Source organism: Charadrius vociferus, unplaced genomic scaffold (assembly GCF_000708025.1).
Source record: "Charadrius vociferus isolate BGI_N301 unplaced genomic scaffold, ASM70802v2 scaffold553, whole genome shotgun sequence".
NCBI classification, from domain to species: Eukaryota; Metazoa; Chordata; class Aves; order Charadriiformes; family Charadriidae; genus Charadrius; species Charadrius vociferus.
In genome coordinates this window covers 2,521,021-2,546,800 of record NW_009647688.1, presented here as the reverse complement: position 1 = coordinate 2,546,800, position 25,780 = coordinate 2,521,021, and the positions used below count along the sequence as shown (strand labels likewise).

The following is a 25,780-nucleotide window of genomic DNA, read 5'->3' as shown; positions in this document are numbered from 1 at the left end:
TTTAATGTGTCCCCTATTGTTTTGCATGCAGCATCAAGTTTGTAATAAATAACTCCCATCTATCATAGTTATAAAAGATTAGTCATACCGTCTTTTGAAATTCCCAAGGAATCCAGTCCTCATCTAAGCAATTTTATCATCTAAATCTTGTTATTGCATACCTCCCAAAAACTTCATTCTAACCTTCAAATACTTAAGCATTTTATAGTTTTTGCCAGCCTCTGACCTTCATAGTGGCTCAATACACAGTAAATGAAGTCAAAGGCATTTGTCTGAGTTTATACACACGTGACGTATATAAAGATAAAATTGATCAATATTTTTTACATACATTTTAAAGAAAAATGTCATGTTAACCAATCCTTCTGAAAGATTCAGTACAATGAACTTTCTGTATTCAGAAGTGTGAAGGGAGAAAGCTTCTTCTTAATCTGAGAACTTCCAGCCACGGCTGAAGGAAGGCAGAGGGTGCTTGCAGCTTTCTGTCTATTTTTAGTTCCCCAACTTAAAAAAGGCAGTTTCAGTGGGGCTTTCTTGGTCTGATCGATCTTATCCTCTTCCATTGCTAAACAGATTAAGGAGTACGTCTTCTGCATTCCCACAGAGTAAGTTGCACTCTTACTGTGCTGTAGGAAAAAGAGAAGCATTGTAAGAATCAGTCGCCCAAAATGGGTCAAAATTTGAAGATAACAAAAGATTGCTGTGCAAATAGTTTTCCAAGGCAGACTACAGCAAGCTTTCTGTGCTAATGGCATGGTAGCTAAACACAAGGCCCTTCAGAGCACTGTGATTCTGGTATTCTGCCCATGTAGACTCGAGGCTATACTATGCAGAGCATAAAGGGACTTGTGAATCTTTTCCATGGGTTGTGCTCTAGTTAGCATTGACTGGCTTCTAGCATAACTATACAATATATATGCTAACCTCTCTACAAAGCTTAAGTATGTGGTTCTTGCACAAATCTCAGAAGGGGAGTCTTTTTGCTGTCTTTGGACAGGCTCCATGTTGATTGCAACTATGACAACAAGAGCTACTGTAGGACATTCTTTTGGGATACCTGAAAGGCACAGCCTTGTCTGTCTTGTCTTAGCTGCATCCTGAAGCAGTTTCATTATATTCTAGCCTTCTGTTTCCAGCAGCAGCTTCGAATAGCAGGTGTGCAATTCCTTATTTTCAATAAGGAAAATCAACTTCTTAAAACAAGAAAACCTAACAGCAGTAAGAGCACCTCAATCACTTCTAAGGCAACAATACTTCAGCACCTAAGCTTACTAGGGAATGTTAGAAGCACGAAGCAGTGGATTTAGCTGAACTACACATTCTCTCACACTACAAATAAGTAAGTTATTTAAAGCTTAACATTTTTTTTTAATCTTGGGATCATTTTTTCTTAATCTAAAGCTTCTACTGCATCTTAGTAACTGACAAGACATAAAATAAAAAATGCGTACATCGATGTAAAAGTCATAATCATTTATGTTAATAATGCATAGAAAATAAGCATGTAGTCTTGGATGTTTGATTTCATTCCATTGTTGTTTCATTGTGGCTTTCCCAATGCTGAACAGGGTAATATTTTTGTTTTCTGGGATAAGTGAGGGAAAAATAAAATATACCCTGGAATTTATAATGCAATTAATCTAAGTAGCTCCAGTACAAAAAAACCCTACCACCCAACCATTCTTATGTGTACAGGCTGTACTTTAGCTTGCTAAGTCATAATGATTTAAACAGACTGCTTAAAACTGAACACTTGACTGAATGCTTTATATGGAGCGGGATATCTGACTACATGAAAGTAAACATTCATCAGGGACTGAAGCCAGGAAAGTGAAATAACCCTCACATATCCAATCTGCAAAACATATTTGCCTCATTACATACCATAGATGCCGCTGTATCCTGGCAACTGATAACCTCAATCTCAATGGGCTGCTCTCCCACGCTTTTGAATTTTTCCAGCACCTCATTCACTCCAAGCCACTTGCAGTCCACACCACCAACTGAAACAACGTAGTCACCTTCTTTTAGGCCCATCGACTGTCAAAAAAATTTGCACAGGTTATTATCTGGAATTATAAAGATGCGTAAAGTGTTTTGTCATCATATGATATCTGCCTGAGAGGCATTTCCCTCTTAGATGCTATAAAACCATTGTCTAGCCAGACATGTGGAACTAAAGTGTATTTGTAACACAGGAACATGTAATGTTTTCAAGTAAACAAACTGTTTGATTTACCATTGATAAACATGATTCTGGCATACTCAAATGTTGGCTGTTTTTATGTCCTTTTCACTTTTCTCCTTAAGTAAGTGAAACCTGTTTTTTGCTACCTTATCATCGCCCATGAGGTATTTTCTCCAGTTTTTACTTCTATTTCTTCTGTATTTTTATTTGTACTTCTGTAGTAGCTTCTGCCTTTCCTAGGGCTAAACTGTGCTGATCACTGCATGCTGCTTTATCCTTTTGGTTTTTTTCTCCCCAAAAGAACAACATATTAGAAGCTGATAAGTTCTTTCCCCTCTTTTTTCCTTGGGCACATGCTACCTTGCCTTCCCTTCCTGACCCTCCTCCTTATTGTTGTTGCTACTTTCTAAAGTTTTTATCCCTTCTAAGTTACTGAATGAGATGGGGAATAACATTTGCTTTTATTTTTCAGACTTTTTATCTATTTTGCTTTTATTTTTCAGACTTTTTGTCTATTAAGTGTGAACAGAGGAAGACATCAACTCTAGTTTAATGTAATGTCAGGGATTTGGATACTCTAACATCTAAGGTGTATATAGCACTGAAAATGCATTCAGATTATATAACTTGACTATACTGGTATATAGTAGAACTCAAATACTCCATACACCAGTATGAACAAGCTAAAGTTACATTTAAAAGATCGTAATGCTAGAATCTGGAGATAAATTGTTAATATTGCACCAATGTACTTACTGCTGCAGAACAAGCTGGATCAAGACAATAAATCTGTACTGGTGAACCTCCTTTAAGACTGAATCCTAGCTCTCCTGCTTCATGGTGGATATGAATGGTACGTGGAGCCGTCCATCTCTGCTTGGCTGAGAACACTGTCAGTGGGCCCTGAAGGTAACATAGCAGCAGGCACATTATGGTTTACTGTCATTCATAAATAAGCACTTCTATTTTTTTAAGTTACAATGCTTTAAGCTCATCTTATGCAGGTTTTACTCAGGTTAACTTCCAGCTGCTTCCATTGAAATGGAACAGTGAGAGTTATCCCAGAAGTTTAAGATGTCCCTTGAAATGCTCAGCCCTACTTCATGACTGTTCAGGAGACACTTCAAACAGAGTGGGATGAGAGCAACTGCCAAGTTGTTCTGAGATCTGTTAAGGCGTGCAGAATCTTTAGGCTGCAGCAGGCTCTAAAGTCCTATATTACTCCATTTTGGAGGAGATAAATTGATTCATGAAACACTGCATATTCCGATCCTAACTGCAACTCCCAATTCCCTTTGCCCACCGATACGCGCAGAGCCACCTGAAAGACTGGCTTTGTAGCATGCAACACTACGCATTCCGCATGCCCATCTCCAAGTATTACATGTTTCTCCCCACCTCTAAGCTGTATGCAGTTATCCATTGAAACTTCATGGGACTTTTATGAAGATTATCAAGCATGAATGTTGTGCAAAGCCGTATACAAATGGCAATTTTATTTTTGCTAGTCTCAAGTTGACTTATACCTCTGAAGCTAGGAGTGATCTCTCCAGTAACTGCTGGAAAAAAACAGTTACTACAGGATCATTTTTGTCAGGCTGAAATACTTGTGCCCCTTCCCTCAAGTAAGAGTGAATTTATATTTGCTAGCAAAATGAACAGCGGTTGGTCAGCATCAGCATGTTACGTACCAGCCTGTGAAAGAAGTCTTTAACTTTCACCTTGGAAAACTGGGGAGCAATTGTTTCTATTTTATGCTCTGTTTTAGCTAAAACAAAAAGAAAAACAAATAATTTTTCTCTCAAGTATTCGTTAAAAGACATACACATTTATTTTTTTCGCATTCCAAGCTAGACACACAAATGTATTTTTCTTGCGTTCCAAGCTAGACAGAAATTTCTCCTAAATTCTTTCCAGGCTGTAGAAATACTCATTATTGTGGAAATTTTTAAGACACATCTGAATAGCCTTAAAAATATCTTCAGAGCTCATAGTATCAATACAGAAAACTTAAAACAATCCATCCAAAGAAAACTAGGCTATTCTCCTCTTTAATTTGTTTTTCTTTGAGAAATACTTGAAATCAGTGCTCTCCCACTCTCTCCCACTGCTTCCAAAGAGGAAAGAGTTGGATGTGCTGGACTAAGGTAGGAAGAACCAATCCTCATCAAATTGAGTTAACCACTGAGACCAGTTTAAGAGTTGTGCTACAAGAAACAGTTACTAGTTTTCCCCCATATGATTTTAGCTTTTAAAGTTTCCCCATTTTTTCTAGTTCACAAGATAAGTCACAAAACCAAGCTGAATTCTAAATAATAAGCATTGTTATCTACCCCAGAAAATGATGCGGTCAGAAACATAAACACTGTAAAGCAGCTGTAACAAAATTCATTTATCTGTGATTGAGGAAACATGTAAGGAATCTGAACTCAAATGTACAGTATGTAACTTGTACATTATTTATATTAGGTATGGATGCATATTATATATGTATACATATATATAAAATAAAGGCATATCCCCATGAAAGCATATGCATGTATGGTTAGATACTGTTTATTTTTAGCTGTGTATACTTACGAAGGATATCTGGAGCCTGGATTAGACTGAGAAAGTCATCTTCCGTCTCTTGCTGAGCGTATTTGAGAAGCGAGCGCTTATGTGCAGCTGTCAGAACCTCCTGAAGAACATCAATGTTTCGAAGCTTTTTGCACAGACCACAGACTCTTAGAGCTTCTTCATGATAACCTATGGCTTTGCGTAAATGTGCTTTCCCTGAAAAAAAAAAAATAAACTGTTGGTCGTCTTCCACAGGCAATAAATACAAGGTAATTTTCAAATTGTGTCTTGTAGCTGGGTAAAACTGGCAGTTACCTAATTGTTTTCTCTGAACTTTGTCCTTTAGAACAGTGAGAACCATCAGTCCTTCAGGCATGTGGTTATACAACTGGGACAAGGCTTTCTCCTGCTGATCTTCATCATCACCGGACTGCACTATAATAATTGATGCAGAACATTAACCGTTAGACATCTCTTGGTGCCCTGTTCCTTTAGGTCTACTCTTGTGTATTTATTACTTCCTTCTCTCCAAATGCAGTCAAATATTTTTACACATATATATCAATAGGAATTTCAAGTTTTTAGGACTTTTATCAGTTTTATCATCTGCAGTATGCAAGTAATACTTATATGCCAGAACATATAGACACGAATCGAACAATTTAGTAGCATATAATAGATACAAAATTTCTTTTGTTTCTTCAAAAGTTAGTTTACTGAACTTTCACATTCTTCTGTAAAGGACAAAAAAGCATGGCCTCGTATCTGAATGGGAAAATGGCGACAAATTAACATATATTGAACCCCAAATTTCCTAGCTCCTAGTCGTAGACCAAATTATAACTGTTTATGTGTTTGTTATTGTTATTTATATGAATATATAGAAAATGTATGATTCTTACATTCATGGTCACAAAGAATGGTGGCAATGAAGTAATGCGCCAGAGCTTTGTAATGGTCTGACTTTATTTGTGCCAGTTTAGACCAGGAATAGGGGATATTCTCTTTCACTGGTTCCTGATTCATTGCAGTGTTAACCAGCATGTAAACCTCTCCCACCTAAAATAAAGCACAGAATTGAAGTATGAGAATTTAACATTAGTTATTAGGAGCTCAAGTTAGAGAGATTATATTCGGCCTTTAAGATAATTTCATGTGTATCACATCAAAGGGCGGGGAGAGGGGGAGATGGTTAGAAAGGTTTGGAAATAAGTTTTGAGAAAATTTGAAATTTCATCTCTGATCTTTCCCATATAAGAAAAGTAAAGAAATTTTTTACAAGAACAGATGGACTAAGTCAGTCAATCTATATAGCTTCAGAGTTCAATAAAAACACCATATGATAAACAGTTTTTAATTTACAAATACATCTCATTGAGTTAATGCAGCTGAGACAAAGGGTGAAGCATATTACTTATACAGTAGGTTTGTGCTTCACTTCCGAAACTGTGGAGTCATATCCAGCCTTAAGTTTGTGTGGTCTATTTAAAACTGGGCTACTATCCTGTATGCAGAGGAAATAAAATAGCTTTTCAAGTAGTGAATGCTGCTTTAATGGATCAAACTACTCCACCTGACAGAGTCCAAAAATCTTTCCCCTGCAGCTGATGAATCCTACAGATAAGTCAGTGTGGCTTTATAGGATTGGCAGGAAAGGCTTTGCCCATTTATTCAGTATGGAACCAATTCTAGATCTGCTACTCTGAAATAGCTCAGAAAGCATATTCGTATCATCTTGGCATACCCAATTTTTGATGTCAACAACCTCAATCAGGTACAAACGCTACCTTCTGGGGCACAGCCTGCCTCCCCATTTTTCAGGCAAGTCCCAAGATAGCTCTGCAGCTACCAGTCCGACTCTGCTCATCAGACTCCTTCCCCCAGTTACAATTTAGTTATTCTTTTGGACTTAAGCTTTTTAGGTTCGCATAACCTCCAGCTGCTGGGAAGTAATAGACAGGCTGTGTTCAATACTTGACCAAGAGCTACACAAACAAACCCGTCCTGTTGTATGCTGTTCTGTGAAAAAGATTGGTACTGTTTGAAACAGCAATATGATCAATAGCTTGTAAAAAACCTTTGGCAAGTTCACTGCCCAAGTGTTACAGCATGTTTCTATTAAATCTTAGGAATTAAAAAAAAAATCATTACAGTTCTAAACTATTGATATTTAAATTGCAGCTACTTGCGTTTTAATCTTCTGAAAGGTGGTGATTCTCATTGTAGCTTGTGAGCTGTCCCTCGTTACTTTTGGTTTTCAGTAACAGTTGTTAACATTTAGGTTTAATAAATTCCCTTAGCGTTACTAGAAGCTGTAACTAGTAACATAGCAGTGTAAACAGTTATTTTAAAGACTAAAGTTTAAGTATCATATTTTACCTTGGCAACTTCCTGTGTCATTTTCACTAGTGTGAAAAACTCATTGCGTATTCCAGGAAGACCAATCTGCTCAAAAACACACTCTTGGGCTTGTGCAAGCATCATTTTTACTAGTACATTCAGCATAGCCGGGCTCATATCATAACTTGGTGTGTGAGTAAAGGTCTCCTTTAAGTAGCCTAGGACTCCTGAAATTACAAAATGGTTTTATCAGCATTACGAAGAGAGAACTAGGTGAACTTAATTCTAACATGTGCCATAATAATTTAGACCGAAAGCATACTTTCTAGTATTGCACTACAGCAATCTGAAAGGATTCTTAGTGCATGTGAAATTAAACTAACTTACAGGTTTTGCTTTTGCATTCCCATCAAAACATCTCCAGGCACAATTCTCAAAATTACAATTCAGAGGAGCAACAGAAGCTGCAAGTTTTGAGGGCAATACCTTCGGATTTGCTTATAATGGTTCTTGTGCTTGACCATAAAGTTGTGCTGAACTGAATGTGACTTGTATACGGGAGCGGTAGGCTAGGGCTTATACATAGGACAAAAAAAGAAAAAGAAATCTACGCAGCTCTAAGAGGTGACAGTAGAACCCTTGGGTGGAAGGAAAAAACACGAACATATAAACGTCATTAATTATGAATCTCCTTTTCAGATGCTGCTAAATGCAGTTTGTGTCCCAATGGAAGCTCAGTTCGATCCCTGTAAGTAAACTAGAACAGTATATTTAATAGGGTAAAATTAGATTCTGCTCTAGTCATTTGGTTCCACCAACATATTAATCATTTCTATCCTTTATCAAAATAAAAACAAACACTAACTGTAGTGTAAATATTAAGTAACAGTTTCACGGATGGAAGCGTAACCTTCAGCATGCACGTCATCCAACTGGTTTAGTGAGTTCCAGTAGCCTGCTAACTGCTGATAATACTACAAAAGTATAACGTTAAGACCTCTGCTTTTTAAGTGTCCCAGCTTCTGTAATCCTACTTCTTGCCACTACGTTTGGTTCTGGACATGTTGTGCTGTATTTTCCTACTAACAGTTTCTGAGATATTTCATTTTCTGTGTTACCCTTGTGTCTTTTAACTTACTAATATGCCCTTACACAAATTTGAATTATGGCCATCTCTGCCTTTTTGCACCAAAAACCCCAAGCCCAAACTTGCCAGGCACATCCCAAATACTGATGGAGAGCCCTACTGAAAGGAACTGAAAGTACGGAGAAGGTGGGGGGAATTCTTTTTTTTTTTTTCCATTCTCAACATATTCCTGCTTATGCAGTAAGGATATACACACCGAGAGCTTTGTTGAGGATAAACTCTGCAACATTATTCATTGAGCACAGAGAATCGGTTAATACATGCTCTATATCGTGTCTCTAGCAACGTAATGAACAGTGTTACGGAGCCATGCACAGGTACAATGAAATGCCTCCTGAGCACGTTGCCTTGGGGCCCTGCAAAGGTACTGTGGTAGCAAATGATGCATTTCAATGTGTGAATTAATTCTGTTCTGCAAATACATTGAAGTGAAAAGCAGTAATTTTTTTATTTGCAAAATTGAAGGAGCAGCAGCAAAATGGAGAAATTTCTCAAGTACTGGGTTTTTTTAGATTAAATACAAAGGTTGAAAAAAATTATTTAGTAAATGCATGAGAAAATATGATCAAATTTTTTTGATAGCTTTGTATTCAAAGGAGGGGTTTTATGACAACCCAACACTGTGGTCCATCGTTTGTAGCTGATAAAGCTACCCATACAGCAGAAACCAATAACTACACATTGTTAGTGCAGAAATAAACCTTACAATACATATTAATTATATAGATCATGTTTTTAAGCATTTTGTGTAGCACAGATGACATTTACAAAACATTAGAAAATCTACTTGGAAAAAAAAAACCCACAAAAGCTTCTATAACATGTTAGTTCAAGGGATATGATTCCCTTTATTAGAATTATTTTTTCTTCTCTTGGGACAGAGATTGATTGAGTATTTTTAATCTGTTTGCCTTTGGAATCTATGGAAAATATGCAGTGAACTTCCAATGAATTGCAAATTTCACCAGAAAACACAGTAAGATTAATTTTGAAGAGACCCCATGGGAAACTAGCCCTTTAAATTGTTTCTTGTACAGATCCTACACCAATGTAATATCACTGAGGTAAAAGCAGCTACATTAGTGAAACAAAGAATGAACAATGAAGCAGATAACGTTGGGGCTATTACTCAGACCTTTGAACTGAGGCTGAGGCTCGTTAATCCTTAACCACAGCATTCACTGTCTTTATCTGTGTGTTCAGACTATAGTTCCAGGTTTTGAATTAAAGCTTCATCTCAGCTCTTCACTAGACTTCTTGAATTTCCCTATTCCTCCTTTTTCTGTGTAATAAAGTCAGTGGAAAATGCAGAAATCTGCGGGATGTCAGAATGAGATTTGGAACATTTGCATAAAGACCTTGCCCATATTTTTAAATTTGTACCTGCAGCTCTCTGAAAAGCATCAACAGCATTTTCAAGTCCAGCCTGGGTCTGACGATTGCATCTTGTTCCAATCTGGGTGTAGAGGGCTCCAATGTTGAATAAAATACTGGCTTTTTCAAGCAACAGATTCTGCTGACACACTGGGACACCTGTGAAGGAATCATACCTTGTGGAACAAAAATTAGGAGTGTAAAAGATTAGCAGAGCCCATTGAAATGACAGATTTTTTTTCAATGTGTTTTTCCAAAAGAGCAGTGGAATTCTTAATAACTGTTCTGCTACAGTGAAAATGAAGGTGAATAGAAATACCATTATGTACTGCGAGGAAAATCTAAGTGCTGCAAGCCGGAGAACGGCTTTATTTGAGGCTTAGTTTTCAGCAGGTTTTCAGCAGTGCCTCCCTGAGCATAGTATATCCAATTCAAAAGTGCCTATAAAACCTCACAGAGGCTGAGAGTACACTGGGGAAGTATCCATATGTGCTGCTATGTTCTTGTACTTAGATGTTGCCAAAGACCAACTATTAGCATGGTCAGATCCTCTATGGCTTGTATTTCAAAGTTATGACTAGAAATTTAACAGTTCCTCTTGACTGCATGGTAGTCATCTTTTTCCATCATAAAAATTCTGAATTCAGAGTCAAACTTTGCTCATAGATGTAATAAACTCTCCACTATAATAAATTAAGTCAGTCACTCCTCCTCTCTTCTGGCCCAAATTGTCATCTTAACAAATTGAAGGAGGTGAATTAAGGTCTGACCCGTTTCCCATCTGCTTCTTGCACCAAGGTTCAGAGTCCAGGAAACATCTGCAGGTATCCAAAATAAAGATTATTTTCTCTCTTTTTCCCTTGTGCTAACTTGTAGCCCAAATAATAATCTAGCCAATGGCTTCACTCTAAGCATGAAAAGTGTGTATTGTATTCCCGTTTACTCTTAACACTAAAAAAACCCCATTAACAACACACTGCAGGGAGTAGGGGGGAGAAACACACCGACATGCTCAATTTAAACAGAAGGCAGTTAATGATTAACAGTGTTCTTAAAAAAAAAAAAAAAAAAAAAAAAAAAAAAGCAAAAACCAAAAGACAAACATGAACTATACACTTACCATGTAAATAAAACTCCCATGTGCCTGGTGGGTGGGAAAAATCTGTTTTCTACATAACCAAGTTGAAGGAAATAGCTTATCAACATCTCAATGCCAGCTTCATCTCGGCTAGGAGTGCGGCACGCCTTAAAACACAATAGATTAAAATTAAGTGTGTTCTGCTGAGTTACAGGATGAATACTGAAACAGCAAGGATAAAGCTCTGCTTCCTTTGGACTTCTGTATATCACAGAAACGTGTGGAATCTGAAAATGGTAAGCTTAAGGCCATATGGATGCATTCCAAATAAGAGGTTTTCAGCTGCACAGAAGTAACACATAACCTTTAAGGAAGCAAAGAGGATCCATTTGGCAAGTCTCACAGCTAATTAAATAAAAATTGTGGGTATTTTATGAAAGCCACAAAGAAAGTTTATGTTCCTAGTATAATACAGAAAACAATAGTTAGAAATAATCATCATTCTACTACAATACTTTGCCAGATGATTTAACTTCAACACTCATCCTGCTAAACTTAAAATACTCTAAATAAGAAAAGTAGGTAAGACAAATCTTGGATTTGCAAAGTTGTGTCAACAGCTCAATCACTTCGCATAACTTCATCCTTTTCTTCACTTGTTCTTTACTCAGATTGTAAAGCTTTTGGACAATGGAGATTCATGTTCCATATCTCAGAAATTAAGTCAGTTAGAATATGGTAAGTTATGAGTAATAGCATAATATTCCATAAAAACATTATTTACAACTGTAGATTAAAAGACCTCATGGTCTTTGAACTTGAACTTACTTGTCTCAGATCCATGAGATCTGCTATTTCGTCTTCATACTCAGAACTGTCTTCACTATAATGTTCCAGAATAAAGTCCTGAAAAAAAAAAAGGTAAAAAATTGGAATATATAAAATTAACCTAAACTATTCTTTTTTTTCCCTGCAATTGCAAACAGTACAAAATTGATTCATTTGTGATTTACATGGTGTTTACTCCCTTCCAGTCAATAGTACAGTAACATATAGCAATGAGACTACAAAAAGACAACAGAACTAATAATTTGATTTTATATCCAAGACAAGAAATTTCAGTCTGGTGCAAAGGAACCAAACACCTATTACATCAACTCCATTGGGTTTTAAAACAACAACGCTTAGTGGATTTGAAAGGGACAAATGAACCCCGTTAGCTAAAATAACATGGGAATCAAGTGACCGTAAAAACTTGTTAACAAAAAGAGACTGCCAAATTCTTGTCAGTTATATTAGGGCAATTCCACTTAAATTGACAAAGCTGCAATGGCATAAAGTGGTACCATAGTCTGACCATGGAGATTAACCTACAGAAGTAAAAGCAGAAACAAATGCTACAGTGATATGGTGGTTTACCATGAGATAAAATCAACATGGCAAGATACACAGGAGTCCAAAAAATACAGGTGGTGGCTCAAATAGCCAGCAAAGTATATTAGCCAACAAACAGTGTTAACGCTGCAACACTGCTTCCCACCTGACCTAGCCTGGTTAGTGCAAGATGGACTATCACTGCATTACGCTGAGTAAAACCTTCATTGCTGCTTCCTTTCACACTTAATCAATAGTCTTATTGGAACCAAAAACAGTAGAAGAAATTTTTATTCTCTTTGGTTTAACTCTGCTGTCTCTAAAGTGGGATTTCTCATAACATCTTCTGACTCCTTGTCCTAGATAGATATGAGCACTGACCCAAACAATTACTGGCTAATTTTTAACACATTGTGATGTCAGTTTTAGGGCAAATGAAACAAAAAATAATGCATACATAAAACATTTCTGTTTCTTTAAACAGATCTGGAATGTAAGTTATTTCTGTTAACCATTCTGAAATGTGTCTCTGAAATTTACCTTGAGGGGGAGTGTAAAGTCTACTTCTTTGGTTTCCTTCAGGCCAAGAGGTACCAAAGGAATGCTGAAAGTTTCTCTATGGGGAAAAAAAAACAAACAAACAAACGCAGAAAGATTCAGTAATATTTGTTTTCTGTTTGTTGATAATCACTTTGTTTTATTTGATGACAGAAAGTTAGTATGCTGATGGGTGTTCAGGACAAAGGCACATAGTTTATAACAGTTCCTTCCTGCCCAAGAAAGTCTACTTAATGGCCTGTGACTCCTCAAGAAGAGAGTGAGGAAAGCTACTTACCTGTGCTTTTTTTTTTTTTTTTTTTCATTTGAGCCTATTTTCCCTTCAAGGAAAGAAAAGGAAACTCTCAAAGGCTGGCTTACTGCAATTCAGCTCAACCTTTATACACCTGCACAGGCTATATGGACAGAACACAGCTCCACAGCTGCTAGGAGATCTGCCTCGGTAAGAGCTCTGGTAATTATCAATAGCTATCATCAGTATTTTACATGCTCCCAATGACTTCCTGTGTAGAAGTGATGTGTGTCTAACGCAGGGAAAAGCAGGGCCAAAGTATCGCAACTTTAACAATGAAAGGTCTAAGAGTAGGAAGTCTGAGGGCTAGGTAGGACAATACCAGGCATTAACCTCTAAACAAACCAACCTCTAACATATCAAAGGGCAATAAAGATGAGAACTGTGACTTAAAAAAGGATCTCATCCTTGACAGAATACATGCCTGTATCACAGACTTAGACCCGGGTGATACTGGTAAACAACATTAGCTAATAAGACTATTACAAATTAAAGAGCACCATTTATCCCTCCAAAACTACATATGTTGCTCTCCCACTAAGCATATTACCCAATTATAAAAAAGAAAGATCAGAATTGCTTCCAGACACATAATTTCTTGACTATGTTTAACAGATCGGTATCAGGCAATTACAAGGTTTATCTGGTATTTTCCTTTTTCCTGAAAACAAGTGATTGACTGTCTAATCATTGTTTAGAACGTTCCATTACCAACTACAAAATCCCACAGGTGTGATTCATTTGTGCTTTATCAGCAAAGCCAGCAAAATCACTTTCTTACTGGTGAAAATTCCATTTCAGGGAGGTGGGAGGAGGAGTACAGCTTCCTCAGCAGAGGAAGAGTCCTTTAACTGGTTGGCATGATCCAGAAAGTGGCTCTGCTGGCTTGAAAAGGACTTCCAGGATACAGAGCCAAAACACCACTGCAGGTAGTGCAAATGATCTGATTTCTGAGGACGCTTTTAGAAGAAACCACAACACTTTTGCAACAGATTATATCAAGACTTTTTTCCCCAAAGGAAGTGAGACACACGGAAAAGAAATCATGACTTACTGATTTAATGAATTCTAGTACCACCCACAGTCCCTGCAGACACCAGCATTTGTCATTCAAGGGAACTGAATTTCTATTTTCCAAGTTTCTAAGGTGCCACACCCATGGACTCTACATCATGGGGGCATTGAACAGTTAGGGAGGTGATCCTGGATTTCCAGAACTGAGCAGAAATAGTGTCATGTTTCTCAACCCAGCTGAGATGTGTGCAAGTACTGGAAGGCCAACCCTTCAGTGTAACACAATCCAGTCTAACCCAGAAATGTGGATGTGACCGCATGTTGATGACTATATGCACAATGGATTCAGAGAGCAACTATTAACAGCTATTTGCTATTAAAGGCTGGACAGCAGTTACAGAGGGAGCAAGTTATTTTAGCTGGTGGAACACAAAAAGCATTCAGATCTTAGAATGAACACCATCAGAAAGGTAAAACGCCATTCAAACCAGACTGGGGAAGTAGGATCAGGAGAAAATGAAATGCATACTGTCCAGCCGCAAGGCTTCCACCTGCCTTGGGGCCTGACCTTCTGCTCACCTTTCACTGAGAATCCAAATATTTCTAGTATTTTTTTAGCTATAAGAAGGAATAGTACTTCTGGAGTCTTGCCCTCATTCCCACAGCCATAAGTTTCATACTGCTGTCTATGCTCACATGCATCTATGAAGACTGGTAAAATCTTGCAGGAAAAACATTTTCACATCAAACAGTTGTCAAAGTTTGAGATAGGAGCGAAGGTCAGGAAATTTAGCAAAAGTTTCTCTTTGAGAAAAATGAAATGTAGGTATTTTGCATTAGGTCAGCATTCAGTTGAAAGATACCCCACTGGAAATGTGCTTAGTCCCTCTATTTTAAGAATACCTTGTAGTCCACCTGGAAGTTAACAGCTAACTGAGAATAGTGCTAAGAGGGACCTAAAATTATACTGCCCCTCATATGAAGTACTTCAATTTGTGTCTTGAGCTGCTAATGTTAATCAAATAGTAAACATTTAGTTTTAGGAGCAGAGACATCTAACTGATACAGAAATCATTGCGGTATTCAGGCAATGAACAATCTTTAACTTTGAAGTTTTATCCTTGAGGAATCCATTGCAATTTGAAGTTTAGTGTGCTTTTTAAAGTTGGAAAAATATCTTGGAACAATTCCAACTTCATCTACTAAGAATGTCTCTGTTTTAGCCAGCTAATTTATGGATTTCTATCACTGAAGTGCACACCTTAAAGATTACCTCGTCTGCTCTGAGCTCCAAATTAGTGTTGGGCTTCTATTCTCCAGCTAAAGAGAGGACCGTTGTACGCACTGCATTTGCGAACAGATATTATATCACAAGGTTTGTTCACTCCAGGATGCAGTGAATCAATTAGCCGTTCTAGTACTAGAAATTCTGCTAGGTGCCATGTGGCTCCCCATAAAGCCCCAAGAGCTTTCAGCTCTCGCAATACTCTCCTCCACGAAGAAACTCTGTATCTCAGGATTAGTGGTACATACCTTTCCCAAGTGAAAGACAAACATGCAGACTAACCCTTAGTCAACAAATCTACCATCAAATATGTTCCCTTCCTATCAAGCTCTCTGTTCTTTCACATTATTATTGTCTCCAGCATTCACATTCACCTAGAAACAAATTTATTTCCAAAAATTGTGGTAAACAAAAGATCTGTTAATAACTGAGTAACTTAGCTTTATACTTACTCTGTATTTTGATAAACTTCTACTGAGATATTAAGTCCTTCCAATTCTTCCTTTAAGATCTGCAGGTCTGAGTTGACAAAACTAAGTTCCAGTAGTACCTGCTCTCTTACTTTGTTGTTGTTGGTTGCTCTGCAGAAAGAAAGAAACATGCAATTTTTTTATTGCTGAGGAAAAGGTTTTGTACATAAGCTTGGTTGACCCCCTTGCTAGCATTCTCAGCATTTTTAAGATATTTTTTTTTTTCTCTCCTTAAGAGATGATACAAGACCTCATGTTGCAGAATTTATTAGGTTTTTCTGAGAAGAGAGAGCCTGGGATAGCTTCCAGGTAACGGCACGCAGACACATAGAAGGTTTGCTATGTGCTACTTTTTTTGTGCGATTAAGGGTCAGGCTTATTTTCAGATACATTAATCAATAAAACTAAAGCATCTTAAACAGAATCAGTATCCTATTCTCGGATTATGTGACCTTTTCCTAGAAGAGGTGGGGGGGGTCAGGAGATGTTTTTTCAAAAGAGACTCCCCCACTTTGTAAGTTGGATAACAATCTGTTGAGACTTCTGATCTTAAGAATAAAAGAAAACAACTTTCCCATAAAACCGTTACTACAGAATGTTTTACAACCAAATATACACGTAGAAAGATATTTCTTTTTAATACAATTGTCTCTAAAATGTTATTTTGTCAGATGCAAATAGGTTTTTTTTGTTTGCTTGTTTCCTTTGCCATTTATATATTTACATGTCATTTTGAACTGCTAGCACAGTGGATGTTAGTTTTTAGCCCCCCAAACATTTCTGTGTGATTTCTTGTTTGTGTATTTTGAAATATTGTATCACTATTTCTAACCTGATTCTCTGTACAGTATTACTGTTTTCAAGAGACTTAAACTGGTATCTATAACCACAGGTATGAGTTTAAGAAAAAAGGTCTTGATCCATATCCAGGCTTACGATATTGTACTCCTGTATAAGACGGTCCAAATCATTAGATAATAACAAACTTGTTTTAAGTTTGCAGCATTTTGCATTTACCTTTACTGTAAAGTAAGATTCACCCTCATGAATATTTAACAACCCTCTCATACATCTAGCCTCCCCTTGGAACAATCCTTCAGTTTTAGGGAGCAGCCTGGTGAAGAATTAGTTATTCCAAGGCTAAAACTCTAAGCTTGTACTTCATATTATAAATAAGCATTACCTGTACATTTTCTATGCTGTACTTTATTGAATACCTCAGATTGCATTGCTTAATCTAAGCAAACATCTGCTGCCTGCATAAGCCAAACTGGACACAAATACAGGGTGGAGTGGATCTTCCTTGGTAAAGGCAGCACCATATAGATAACGGTGTGAGCTTTGATGCTAGCAGCAATTTAATTACGCTCCACATTTGGTCTGCTTACCATCCTCCACAGAAGGGATTCTAATATCTTTCTCAGAAACCCCAGTGGTCCATCTAGGTGAACTTCTCTAGTACGGCTATATTGCTCTCAACATCCGTGCCAATTTAGAGTTAATTTGGTTACCTTTTCATGCTGTTGCACTGTAGACACGCTTTGCAATGACAAACAGCAAAAGACAGCAACAGGGGAAACGTGATATCCTTGAGATCCACATAACTCTACTCTGAATTCAGTTTTAACTCAGAACTTCCAGAACAAAAGACAATGAAAAGGAGACGGTGACTTTCAGAAGTTCTAAAAACAAAAGTCTTTGCGCTCTATGGATCATTTGTTTCAGCCTAGTGTTTACTTTCAGCCAAAAGTAAAGAAACCCACATTTCTATTTTTTTCTCAAGTCTTATTGCAGGAGGCTCCTTGTAGACTGCAATTGATTTGGTTCTTCTAGAACCTGATGAAATGCAATAGAATCTGAAAACATAAAGCTCTGTAAGAGAGACTGTAAATACGTCTAGTTGTGTGAACTATCTAGTGGTCAGGTTACTTTTAAAATTGCTTCTTTTAAAGAATTAGCAAGTTTTAAGTATAATAGGTGTAAATTTATTTTAGATTTTCAATAACTCTGAAATAAGTCTGATCCTTTACTCTTCAGATAACCTTAATTCCCACTCTTGTCAACAGCAACTTCAGTACTTCGGCAGACTTCGTATCAGGAGACGAACTTTAGGATATCTTTAGGTTGAATGTTAGAGTAACCAGTGTTTACATTAGATATTACTGGTCTCTTTAGCCTTTCCAAAACACTCCTGATTTGGCATGCAGAAACATCTGCTGAATTAACAGTGTTCAGTTTCAAAAGCAGATATAAGGGTTTTGCTATGCATACAAAAGGTAGCAAAAGGCCCTAAGTCTTAGTCCTTAAGTCATTTACCAGAAAACAAAGCAAAATTAAGTCAGTCACAGAGACTAAAACTACATAAGCTTTGGTATCACCTCTCTTGGCAAGAGTGGAGATAAAGGCAAGTGACAGGCAAAGGGCAAACTATCAATTAATGCCAAGTTCAAAAAAAATTTATTTATCCAAGCATTTTCACTTCTCTAAGGGAAGGATATTGACTATTTTGTTCTCATAGCCCCATTGTTCCTCCAGTTGCAGAGAAACAGACACTATAGGAGATTACTGCAGATTCGTGTTGGGGAAATTTTCAGTTCTGTGGATGTGATGGATTGTAGGAAAGCTACAGGACTGATTGCTAAGCAGGTTATCACAGGAAGTAGTAGTAGCCTCAAGACAGGGTCAACACTAGGCTGTTCCTATGGGGACAGCCACATAAGAAACTGTGTCTTAAAAAAGATTTGGTGGACAAAATATAACAGATAAAGGGCAAAGTCTCTTCCAGTTACCTCAAGCTGCAGGAGAATTTGGTGGCAACTGTAACCCAGCTCAAATTAGATGTGTGCTACCCTGCTACTCCTGTATCACTACTACATGGAATAAATAAGGCAACTGGTGGTCCTTTCCACTGTGGAGCACAGATCTAAAGGATCTTGGAAAAAGCAACAGCACATTGACTATTTGATTATTTGATTATTATTTGATTTAACATGTAAAAAGGACTATTACAATATTCAGCAAGGTTCACTTGCCAATATCACTAGCAATAAAGCTGATCAAACAGAGCAACATAAGACAGTCTAACATTCAGCTCGTTTCCTACATCACAGCAGCTTGGAAAGTGCACTTTATAGCAGGTAATAACTCTATAGAGCTAAAACATAAAAAAAAAAAAAACCTCCAGGGAGATTCACAAAGCATCCAGCTGTAGTTTATGCAGCATGTTAGGGGAGTGGTTAGGCAGAATAGGAAAAAGCAATAGCTAAGAGACTTTTTAAAAAAATAAAAATATGTAATTTTGTTGCTCAGGCAAGAGAAGTAGGAAGTCACAATACATACCTTAAAAGATTTTCAGCACCAGCTCTCATTCTTACTGCTCTTAAGATCTGTTGGTTTAGGACAGCTCTTTGATTTTGCAGTTTGCTTCGGCCAGTCTCAGCAAGTGGATTACATCCCTAGAATTAAGGAAATGAGTAAAGCATGAATTTACACAAGCACAAGACTCAAACTACTGCAATCTGTGTTTGATTTGGTGAGCACTGATAAGCGAAAACTGTTATAGATGAACAGGACTGTGTGGAGGTTCAGTTCTTATTTGGGTTGGCAAGTGAAAGCAAATTGACAATAGAGAAATGAGCCAATCAATCCCGATTACAGTAGTCCAACTGAGAGACCAGATAGCCTAATATCGTTAATTTCAAATCTCTAGTTTGAAAAGTTTGTAATAAATAGGTAAAGTGACAGGAAGCTTGTGCAAACATCTTCAGAAGCACCATTTGCCAGATAAGTTGAAAAAACGTCACATTAAATTGCTCTTATTGCAGAAGTGTTTCTGCATTGAAATACCAATTACAGCTGAAACCCAAAACTTGGGTGCTCAGTATATACTCTCTTTGTTGAGAGAGCACCATCAGCAAGCACAATACATAGAAGCTGCACTTCTTACTGGAGAGGACATGCACATGTAGCAAACTCATTCACTGATCTCAGATTAAAATCCAAATACTTTATGCTCCTTTACACACATTTATACACAGAGACATAAGCAAGGCACATTTAAAGGTACAACATGGTCTTGTTGCTTTCTGCTTTTAGCCTGTTTCTTTTTCTGGGCTGCCACTGCTTTTCCTACTTTGCTTTTTCTTCACTCTGTGTTGTACAATTCTCTACTACTGATATTCAAAGTCGTCTTCCATTCTATCCATGCCACTTTTCATTTGAACCTTGCCAATTATTTCTTTTTGCATTGTTTGAATACTTGATTCTCACCTTGGGCCTTTCATCTCTATATCCCTGTATAGGTCTGTGATGCTTTCTTCCAACTCCCTTCTCGACCACATAGTCCAAGCATCCTTCCCAAATGTATCCTCGCCTTGCCCTTGTTTCGTTTTCTCTGTAAAGCTGCAGCTTCTTTGCAGAACTCCCTGCCCTTCCTCTGTGCCAAACAAGCGTCATGACATCATTCAAATAATTCTTTACAGCTCTACGTCTGGGAAATTTTTCAGGAAGATCAACTGCCTGATTCCCAAGCCAATGAAGCTCAGTCGAAGTGGTGTGTTTATTTCAGTAGACCTTTGATCAAGCTCCAGCCTAGAAATCAAACAAGCTCCCATTAAATGATGAGTGCAAAACTGCAATCATCTGAAACTCCGTGCAAAGAGGAAAAAATGGCAAAAATACTTCCCTGCATTTCAGGACCAGCCACTAATCTGCGTATGAAGCTTTAATGCCACAACAGCCCTCGGGCCAAAGAGGAGAAGGCACTGACAGATTGAGGTATCCGTATCACCTCTGGCGTCCCTGGAAGTGCTGCACTTTTGTCTCCTTGATGAAAGGCTTCTTGTGGATAGAGGAGTCTGTTTTCAGGACAGGCTCACCTGCTGCAAGCATATATCTCCCATTTACTCCTCTAGGCCAACAAGAAACTTGTATTTTACCTTTTGGAAAACATTGCTTTTTACATCTGCTGCACAGGGGATGGGGCCACTCAGTTTGTGTACATTTGCAGGCTTAAACTCTTTATTGTAATCAGGCTGCCAGAAAACTGGTGGATAGAAGTCTTCATGGAGGACAGTGAAAATAACTAATGTCTGCAAAAAACTCATGGGAAATACACAATCTGGGGAAGATTCCCCCTTGCGTAAAGCACAAATTCCATGTACTAAAGCGTTATTTAGCAGACAGGTCCAAGAAAGTGCTTGATTTTGTTTCCCCCCATGCAGAAGATCCCTTTCCCAGCCAGCACTTGTACTTGGTTCACATCTGGACAATCCCAAGAATGTTAATGTTCAGTTCATTACAATATCTGGCAGCCAAACTTCCCAGCAGTTTCCACACCTACTATTTCATTTCTTGTCAACAGGAAGCTAGATGCTTCATTTAATTACTGTTTATTTCTTTGCCGAGCCACGACAATTTGGATAGTGAACTGGATTTTACCCTGGCTTATACACTATCAGTAAAATTATTAATTAAATAGCAACAATGGTTATTACTAAGGAAGTTGCAAAAATAACCAAGAATGGGGTATGATTTAAGCTTTCATTGCATGCATTTGGGGGAGGAGGGAAAAAGAGACAAGTAAATTGAGTAACTCTGCTGTGAAGACAATTCAAACAGTAAACTCAGCTATCAGTTTTAGAGCCTTCTTTCCCCCTCAGAGCATAGCTGCACTTCATAAAGAAGTGTTTAAAGTCCTCAAATATTATTATACTTTGCTCCTGAAACAATAAAAGCTTTGTAAAACCTGAAGTTCAGTTAGCTAGTTACTTTATTTCTTCCTGCTTGGTTGAATAGCATTGTTGAACTGCAGACTCCGGAAGCTGATGTGTTTTTAATACATCATTATCAGAGGCAAGACCTGCATAAGAGTTAGAGATTCTTGCCATACGTTATTTATGTACCTAGTCAGGTAACATCTTGAAAGAAACAGACACCAATATTTTCCCCCTCTCTGCTGCACTCTGGGGAGACCCCCCTGCAGTGCTGCTTCCAGCTCGGGGGCCTCAGCACAGGAGAGACATGGACCTGTTGGAGCGGGGCCAGAGGAGGCCACCGAGATGCTGGGAGGGCTGGAGCCCCTCTGCTGGGAGGACAGGCTGGGAGAGTTGGGGGGTTCAGCCTGGAGAAGAGAAGGGTCCGTGGAGACCTTAGAGCCCCTTCCAGTGCCTAAAGGGGCTCCAGGAGAGCTGGGGAGGGACTCCTGATCAGGGAGGGGAGACACAGAATGAGGGGGAACGGTTTTACACCAAAAGAGGGGAGATTTAGATGAGATATCAGGAAGAAATTCTTTCCTGTGAGGGCGATGAGCCCCTGGCGCAGGTTGCCCAGAGAAGCTGTGGCTGCCCCATCCCTGGAGGTGTTCAAGGCCAGGTTGGACAGGGCTTGGAGCAACCTGGGCTGGGGGGAGGTGTCCCTGCCCAGGGCAGGGGGTGGGACTGGGTGATCTTTAAGGTCCCTTCCAACCCAAACCATTCTGTGACTTTGGACAAATAAACATTCACCTCCCGATGAAGGCTGGCCGGTGCAGGGCCGGCATGTCTGACAGCAATCCCCTGACTGGCTGATGGGGCGCTGACAGACTCCAGTGGGATTGCTGCCCATCTCTTGTTGGAACCAACACCTGAGCTTAGGTGGCAGGATGTCCCACCGGGTTTCATTTTTAAGTTTATAGACATTATTCCCCCACACTGATCTGGCAAGCAGTTGTACTCTGAACGCCTGTGGGCCCTCAGCATGACGCTGTCTCTGTCAGACCAGGCACAGCCAGCTCAACCACAGGAGCTCGAGCAGGGCCAGGACACGGCTGGCTGACTGCTCAGGGCACGTCTGGGGTTTGGGAGATTTCATTCCATGGGTTACATGGGGGCAGAGAGGGCAGCTAGGCAAGCCTGCAGCCAGGCACTCCGGGTTGCCTACGGATGGTCAGTATCTTGCCTCTGTACAAGGCACCAGAGCTCACCTCCCGCCTGAAGGAGCCTTTGAATCCCCCAGTCTGAGGGGCACAGGCAGCATCTTTGTGGTTTTCCAAGTCTGGGCTCTAGGCCTTGAGAAACTGCCTACCACAGCGGGAAGAGAGCTGTCAGAAGGATGGGTCCCAAACAAAGCTGCAGTTGTATTTAATTTGGATGCCAGGAAATTCTTTCTTCAAGAAAGAAAAGAAGTATTCTTTTTAGTATCAGAAATGCAGTTGCAATGGACAAAAAATCACAACTGTTTGGCAATCAATGAGTAATCGCAGTAAGCATCTGAAAGAAACATAAGTATATTTTATCAAGTCGTGGTTTGAACTTTTATGATGAGCCACACACTGTCTGAAGGTGACACAGAGTTGAAACTGGGTGTGCCTTCTTACTGAAAATAAAACATTCCGTTCCAGCCAGCACGACCTGTGCTGCTTGTCAAGCCCAGTAGTGTAAGCAAATGGCCATATCCTCCAGATATTTAAACTTGTATGTAATTTAACTTATGCACATAAGTTCTTTGGCTGTAATAGCAATTGTAGTAAACAGCATGATTCACACCAGTATTTCTAGAAGTGATCCTAAGTCCTGCTAAATTATGATGTTTATTCCCTTACCTTCTTCCGCTACTATAATTAAAGTCTCTCTTTGCACATTTCTACCAGTTCTGTTCCAAAGTTTTAGCTATATACTGCGAGTCTTTCAATAGTTTCAGAGTTTTAGCTATATACTGCGAGTCTTTCAATAGTTTCAAAGTTTTAGCTATATACTGTGAGTCTTTCAATAGTAGAAGTTCTATCTGAGTTAAAAAAAAAAAAAAAAAAGCGGGGGGAGAGAGGAGGAAGATCTGGTCTTCCAGAGCCTAGTTTGCCTGTGCCATGAACAAACGTTTTACAGTTCTGAGTGCCTGGCTCCAAAGATTAATATAAAGTTTTAGAACTAATTATTGTATTAAATTCCAAATACGTATTTTCTATACAATATTCCATCTTGTTACACCGCTTACTAAGCAAAATGAAAATTAGTATTTCAGAGATGTCTGTCTCTTGACTACCCATGTTTCGATGACTCCTAGTTTCACATGAAGGCCTACTTTCGGTTTTAGCTTTTCTGAATTTGTATACAATGAGTGGATATGGCATGACGGGGGGCATGAATCATCGCAACATGGTTTCTGTCCCGCCAGACAAGTGGCAAGAGAACAAACAGGCAAATAAATATTCCTGTGTCAATGCCAATGTTGATGGTTGCCTGGCTACTAATGACTAAAAAGAACCACATGAGCTAAAAGCGGTGGAAGCACAGGTGTAGCAGGTTGGTAAACTGAGAGCTGGTAAACCACAGCTGGGGGGAAGCCCTGCAGAAGAAACCCCAAAAGTTAAGGAAGGGAAGGAGAGAGAGTTAATTAGGGAAGTGCTGATTCATGAGCTGGTCACCATACCTATCATCATTTTCAGCCCGGTGTTTCATTTATGGAACTGCTTGTTTTCTGTTTTTAGCCTTCTCCCCTGATGGGGAAGACTAATATATACTGACGCTCTTTCTAAATCATCAGCTTGGTCTGTGCAGCAAGTATCTAGCCTCACAGATGGAACCAAAGCTTTAAGAAAGGGAAGAGAAAAGAAAAGAAGCATCTTCATTAAACTGATCAGAATCTAAAGATTCATTAAGCTAGCTGTCCTACTGTGCCTCTGCCTAGCACAATGGGCTGCCATTCAAAACAACCAAACTGAAGATGGGATGCTTAGTGAGCTACAGAAAGGGTAAGCTTAGAATACGAACTATAGCTTTTTCTTATAATTTATTGCAGCTTCCTGACTGATTAGGGAATTTGAAAAGTTACACTCTGTATAAGGTGTTACAAAGCAGTGAATCAAGATGGGAAAGATACAGTAGAAAGAACTCACTAGCTATCTCTTCCTTGCTCTGGTCCTACCACCCAAAAAACCCCAAACAACCAAATCCCCAAAAACCACCGGGGTAGGCATAGCCCTACTAATAGATCGCCATGCAAGCATTGGTTCCACTCACTGGATGAGCACTACTTTATAAATATCCTGAGTTCTGTATATTGATGTGTTTTAAGGATATTTACTTTGTGAAAACTTACTGGTTTACTGGGGTGGCGTGCTGTCACAAAAAAGAAAAAGGGAGAATGGCTTGAAAAAGAGAGTTGTTTCTCCCACAAGAACTCAAAAGTAACTAAAAAATCAGGAAGAGGTCTGAGAGGCCAAGCAATCCACAGAGCCGTGGCAGGCTTAAAGAATAACTTCCCCAGAGGTGAGAGAGGCATCTTGCGTAAGCAAAGCAGCACATAAGGACAGACCTGCTTTAATTACCATCGACCTGTTGAAAAACCCTTCCTGTCTAAATGCCTTGTTCTACTTTTAAAACAAATTGTTCTTAGCTCTTATCATTAGTTTTGTCATTATCTTCTGCTGACCACAGGCCCTTTCATAGGGAAAAATGACCGGGGGCAGAATTTGGATGGATGTGTGGGATATGCATTGTTGATTCACAGGTTGCTGCCAGTAATAGTGAAAGAATGTGGAAGAACTCTGCACAGAGAAGGTTGAGGCAGGAGGCTGATGGTCCAAGAGCACTCGCACCACCCAGGAGTACAGGTACAACTTGCCCTGGCCACGTACCATGGAATATACTGAACTAATCTATCCGCATGTGATGGTCGAGATAAACAAAACAGTAGCAGAACCAGTTTCCTGGTGCGTTATATTCCCAGAAAGTAAAAAGTTCAAGACAGAGCTCCATCTTCTTTTTGATGGAAAGTAAAGTGCTTCTTCACCTTACCATATCCTCTCTGGGACACCACCAAGGATTTTTTTGCTGTTGCTGTTTTGTTTTTAAAATCCTTCCCACAAGTTTGTTTGCAGTTAATCAAATGGTTAAAAAGGGTTGGTTCTGAGGGGAGATATAAGGGGAAGGGAATAGCGGCGACATTCACAGAGTTGCATACACCCTGTGTGGCTGCACAGAAAATTACCTTAAAACTAGGTATGAAAAAAAAAAAAGCATCTGAGCCAGCTCAAATCATATTATAGACTTAAGGAAAATTTAATTTTGCCTATATATATATATATGACAGGCCTTTGCGAGGGGACAAAGGAGATAATGGACTGAG

At 38.8% G+C, this 25,780-nt stretch overlaps 1 protein-coding gene across 1 annotated transcript; it reads right to left on the bottom strand.

Moving 5' to 3' along the window:
* Positions 1–374: 374 nt before the first annotated feature.
* RHPN2 (rhophilin, Rho GTPase binding protein 2) lies at positions 375–20,134 on the bottom strand. The gene is made up of 15 exons (XM_009881414.1): positions 19,949–20,134; positions 19,019–19,134; positions 15,662–15,790; positions 12,601–12,676; positions 11,515–11,592; positions 10,729–10,853; positions 9,618–9,784; positions 7,127–7,314; positions 5,650–5,806; positions 5,063–5,182; positions 4,769–4,963; positions 3,880–3,956; positions 2,945–3,091; positions 1,885–2,040; positions 375–626 (listed from the first exon to the last, which is right to left on the bottom strand). The coding sequence occupies exons 1-15, from the start codon at positions 20,132–20,134 to the stop codon at positions 375–377; spliced, it is 2,169 nt and encodes a 722-aa protein (XP_009879716.1).
* Between the last annotated feature and the right edge of the window lie 5,646 nt (positions 20,135–25,780).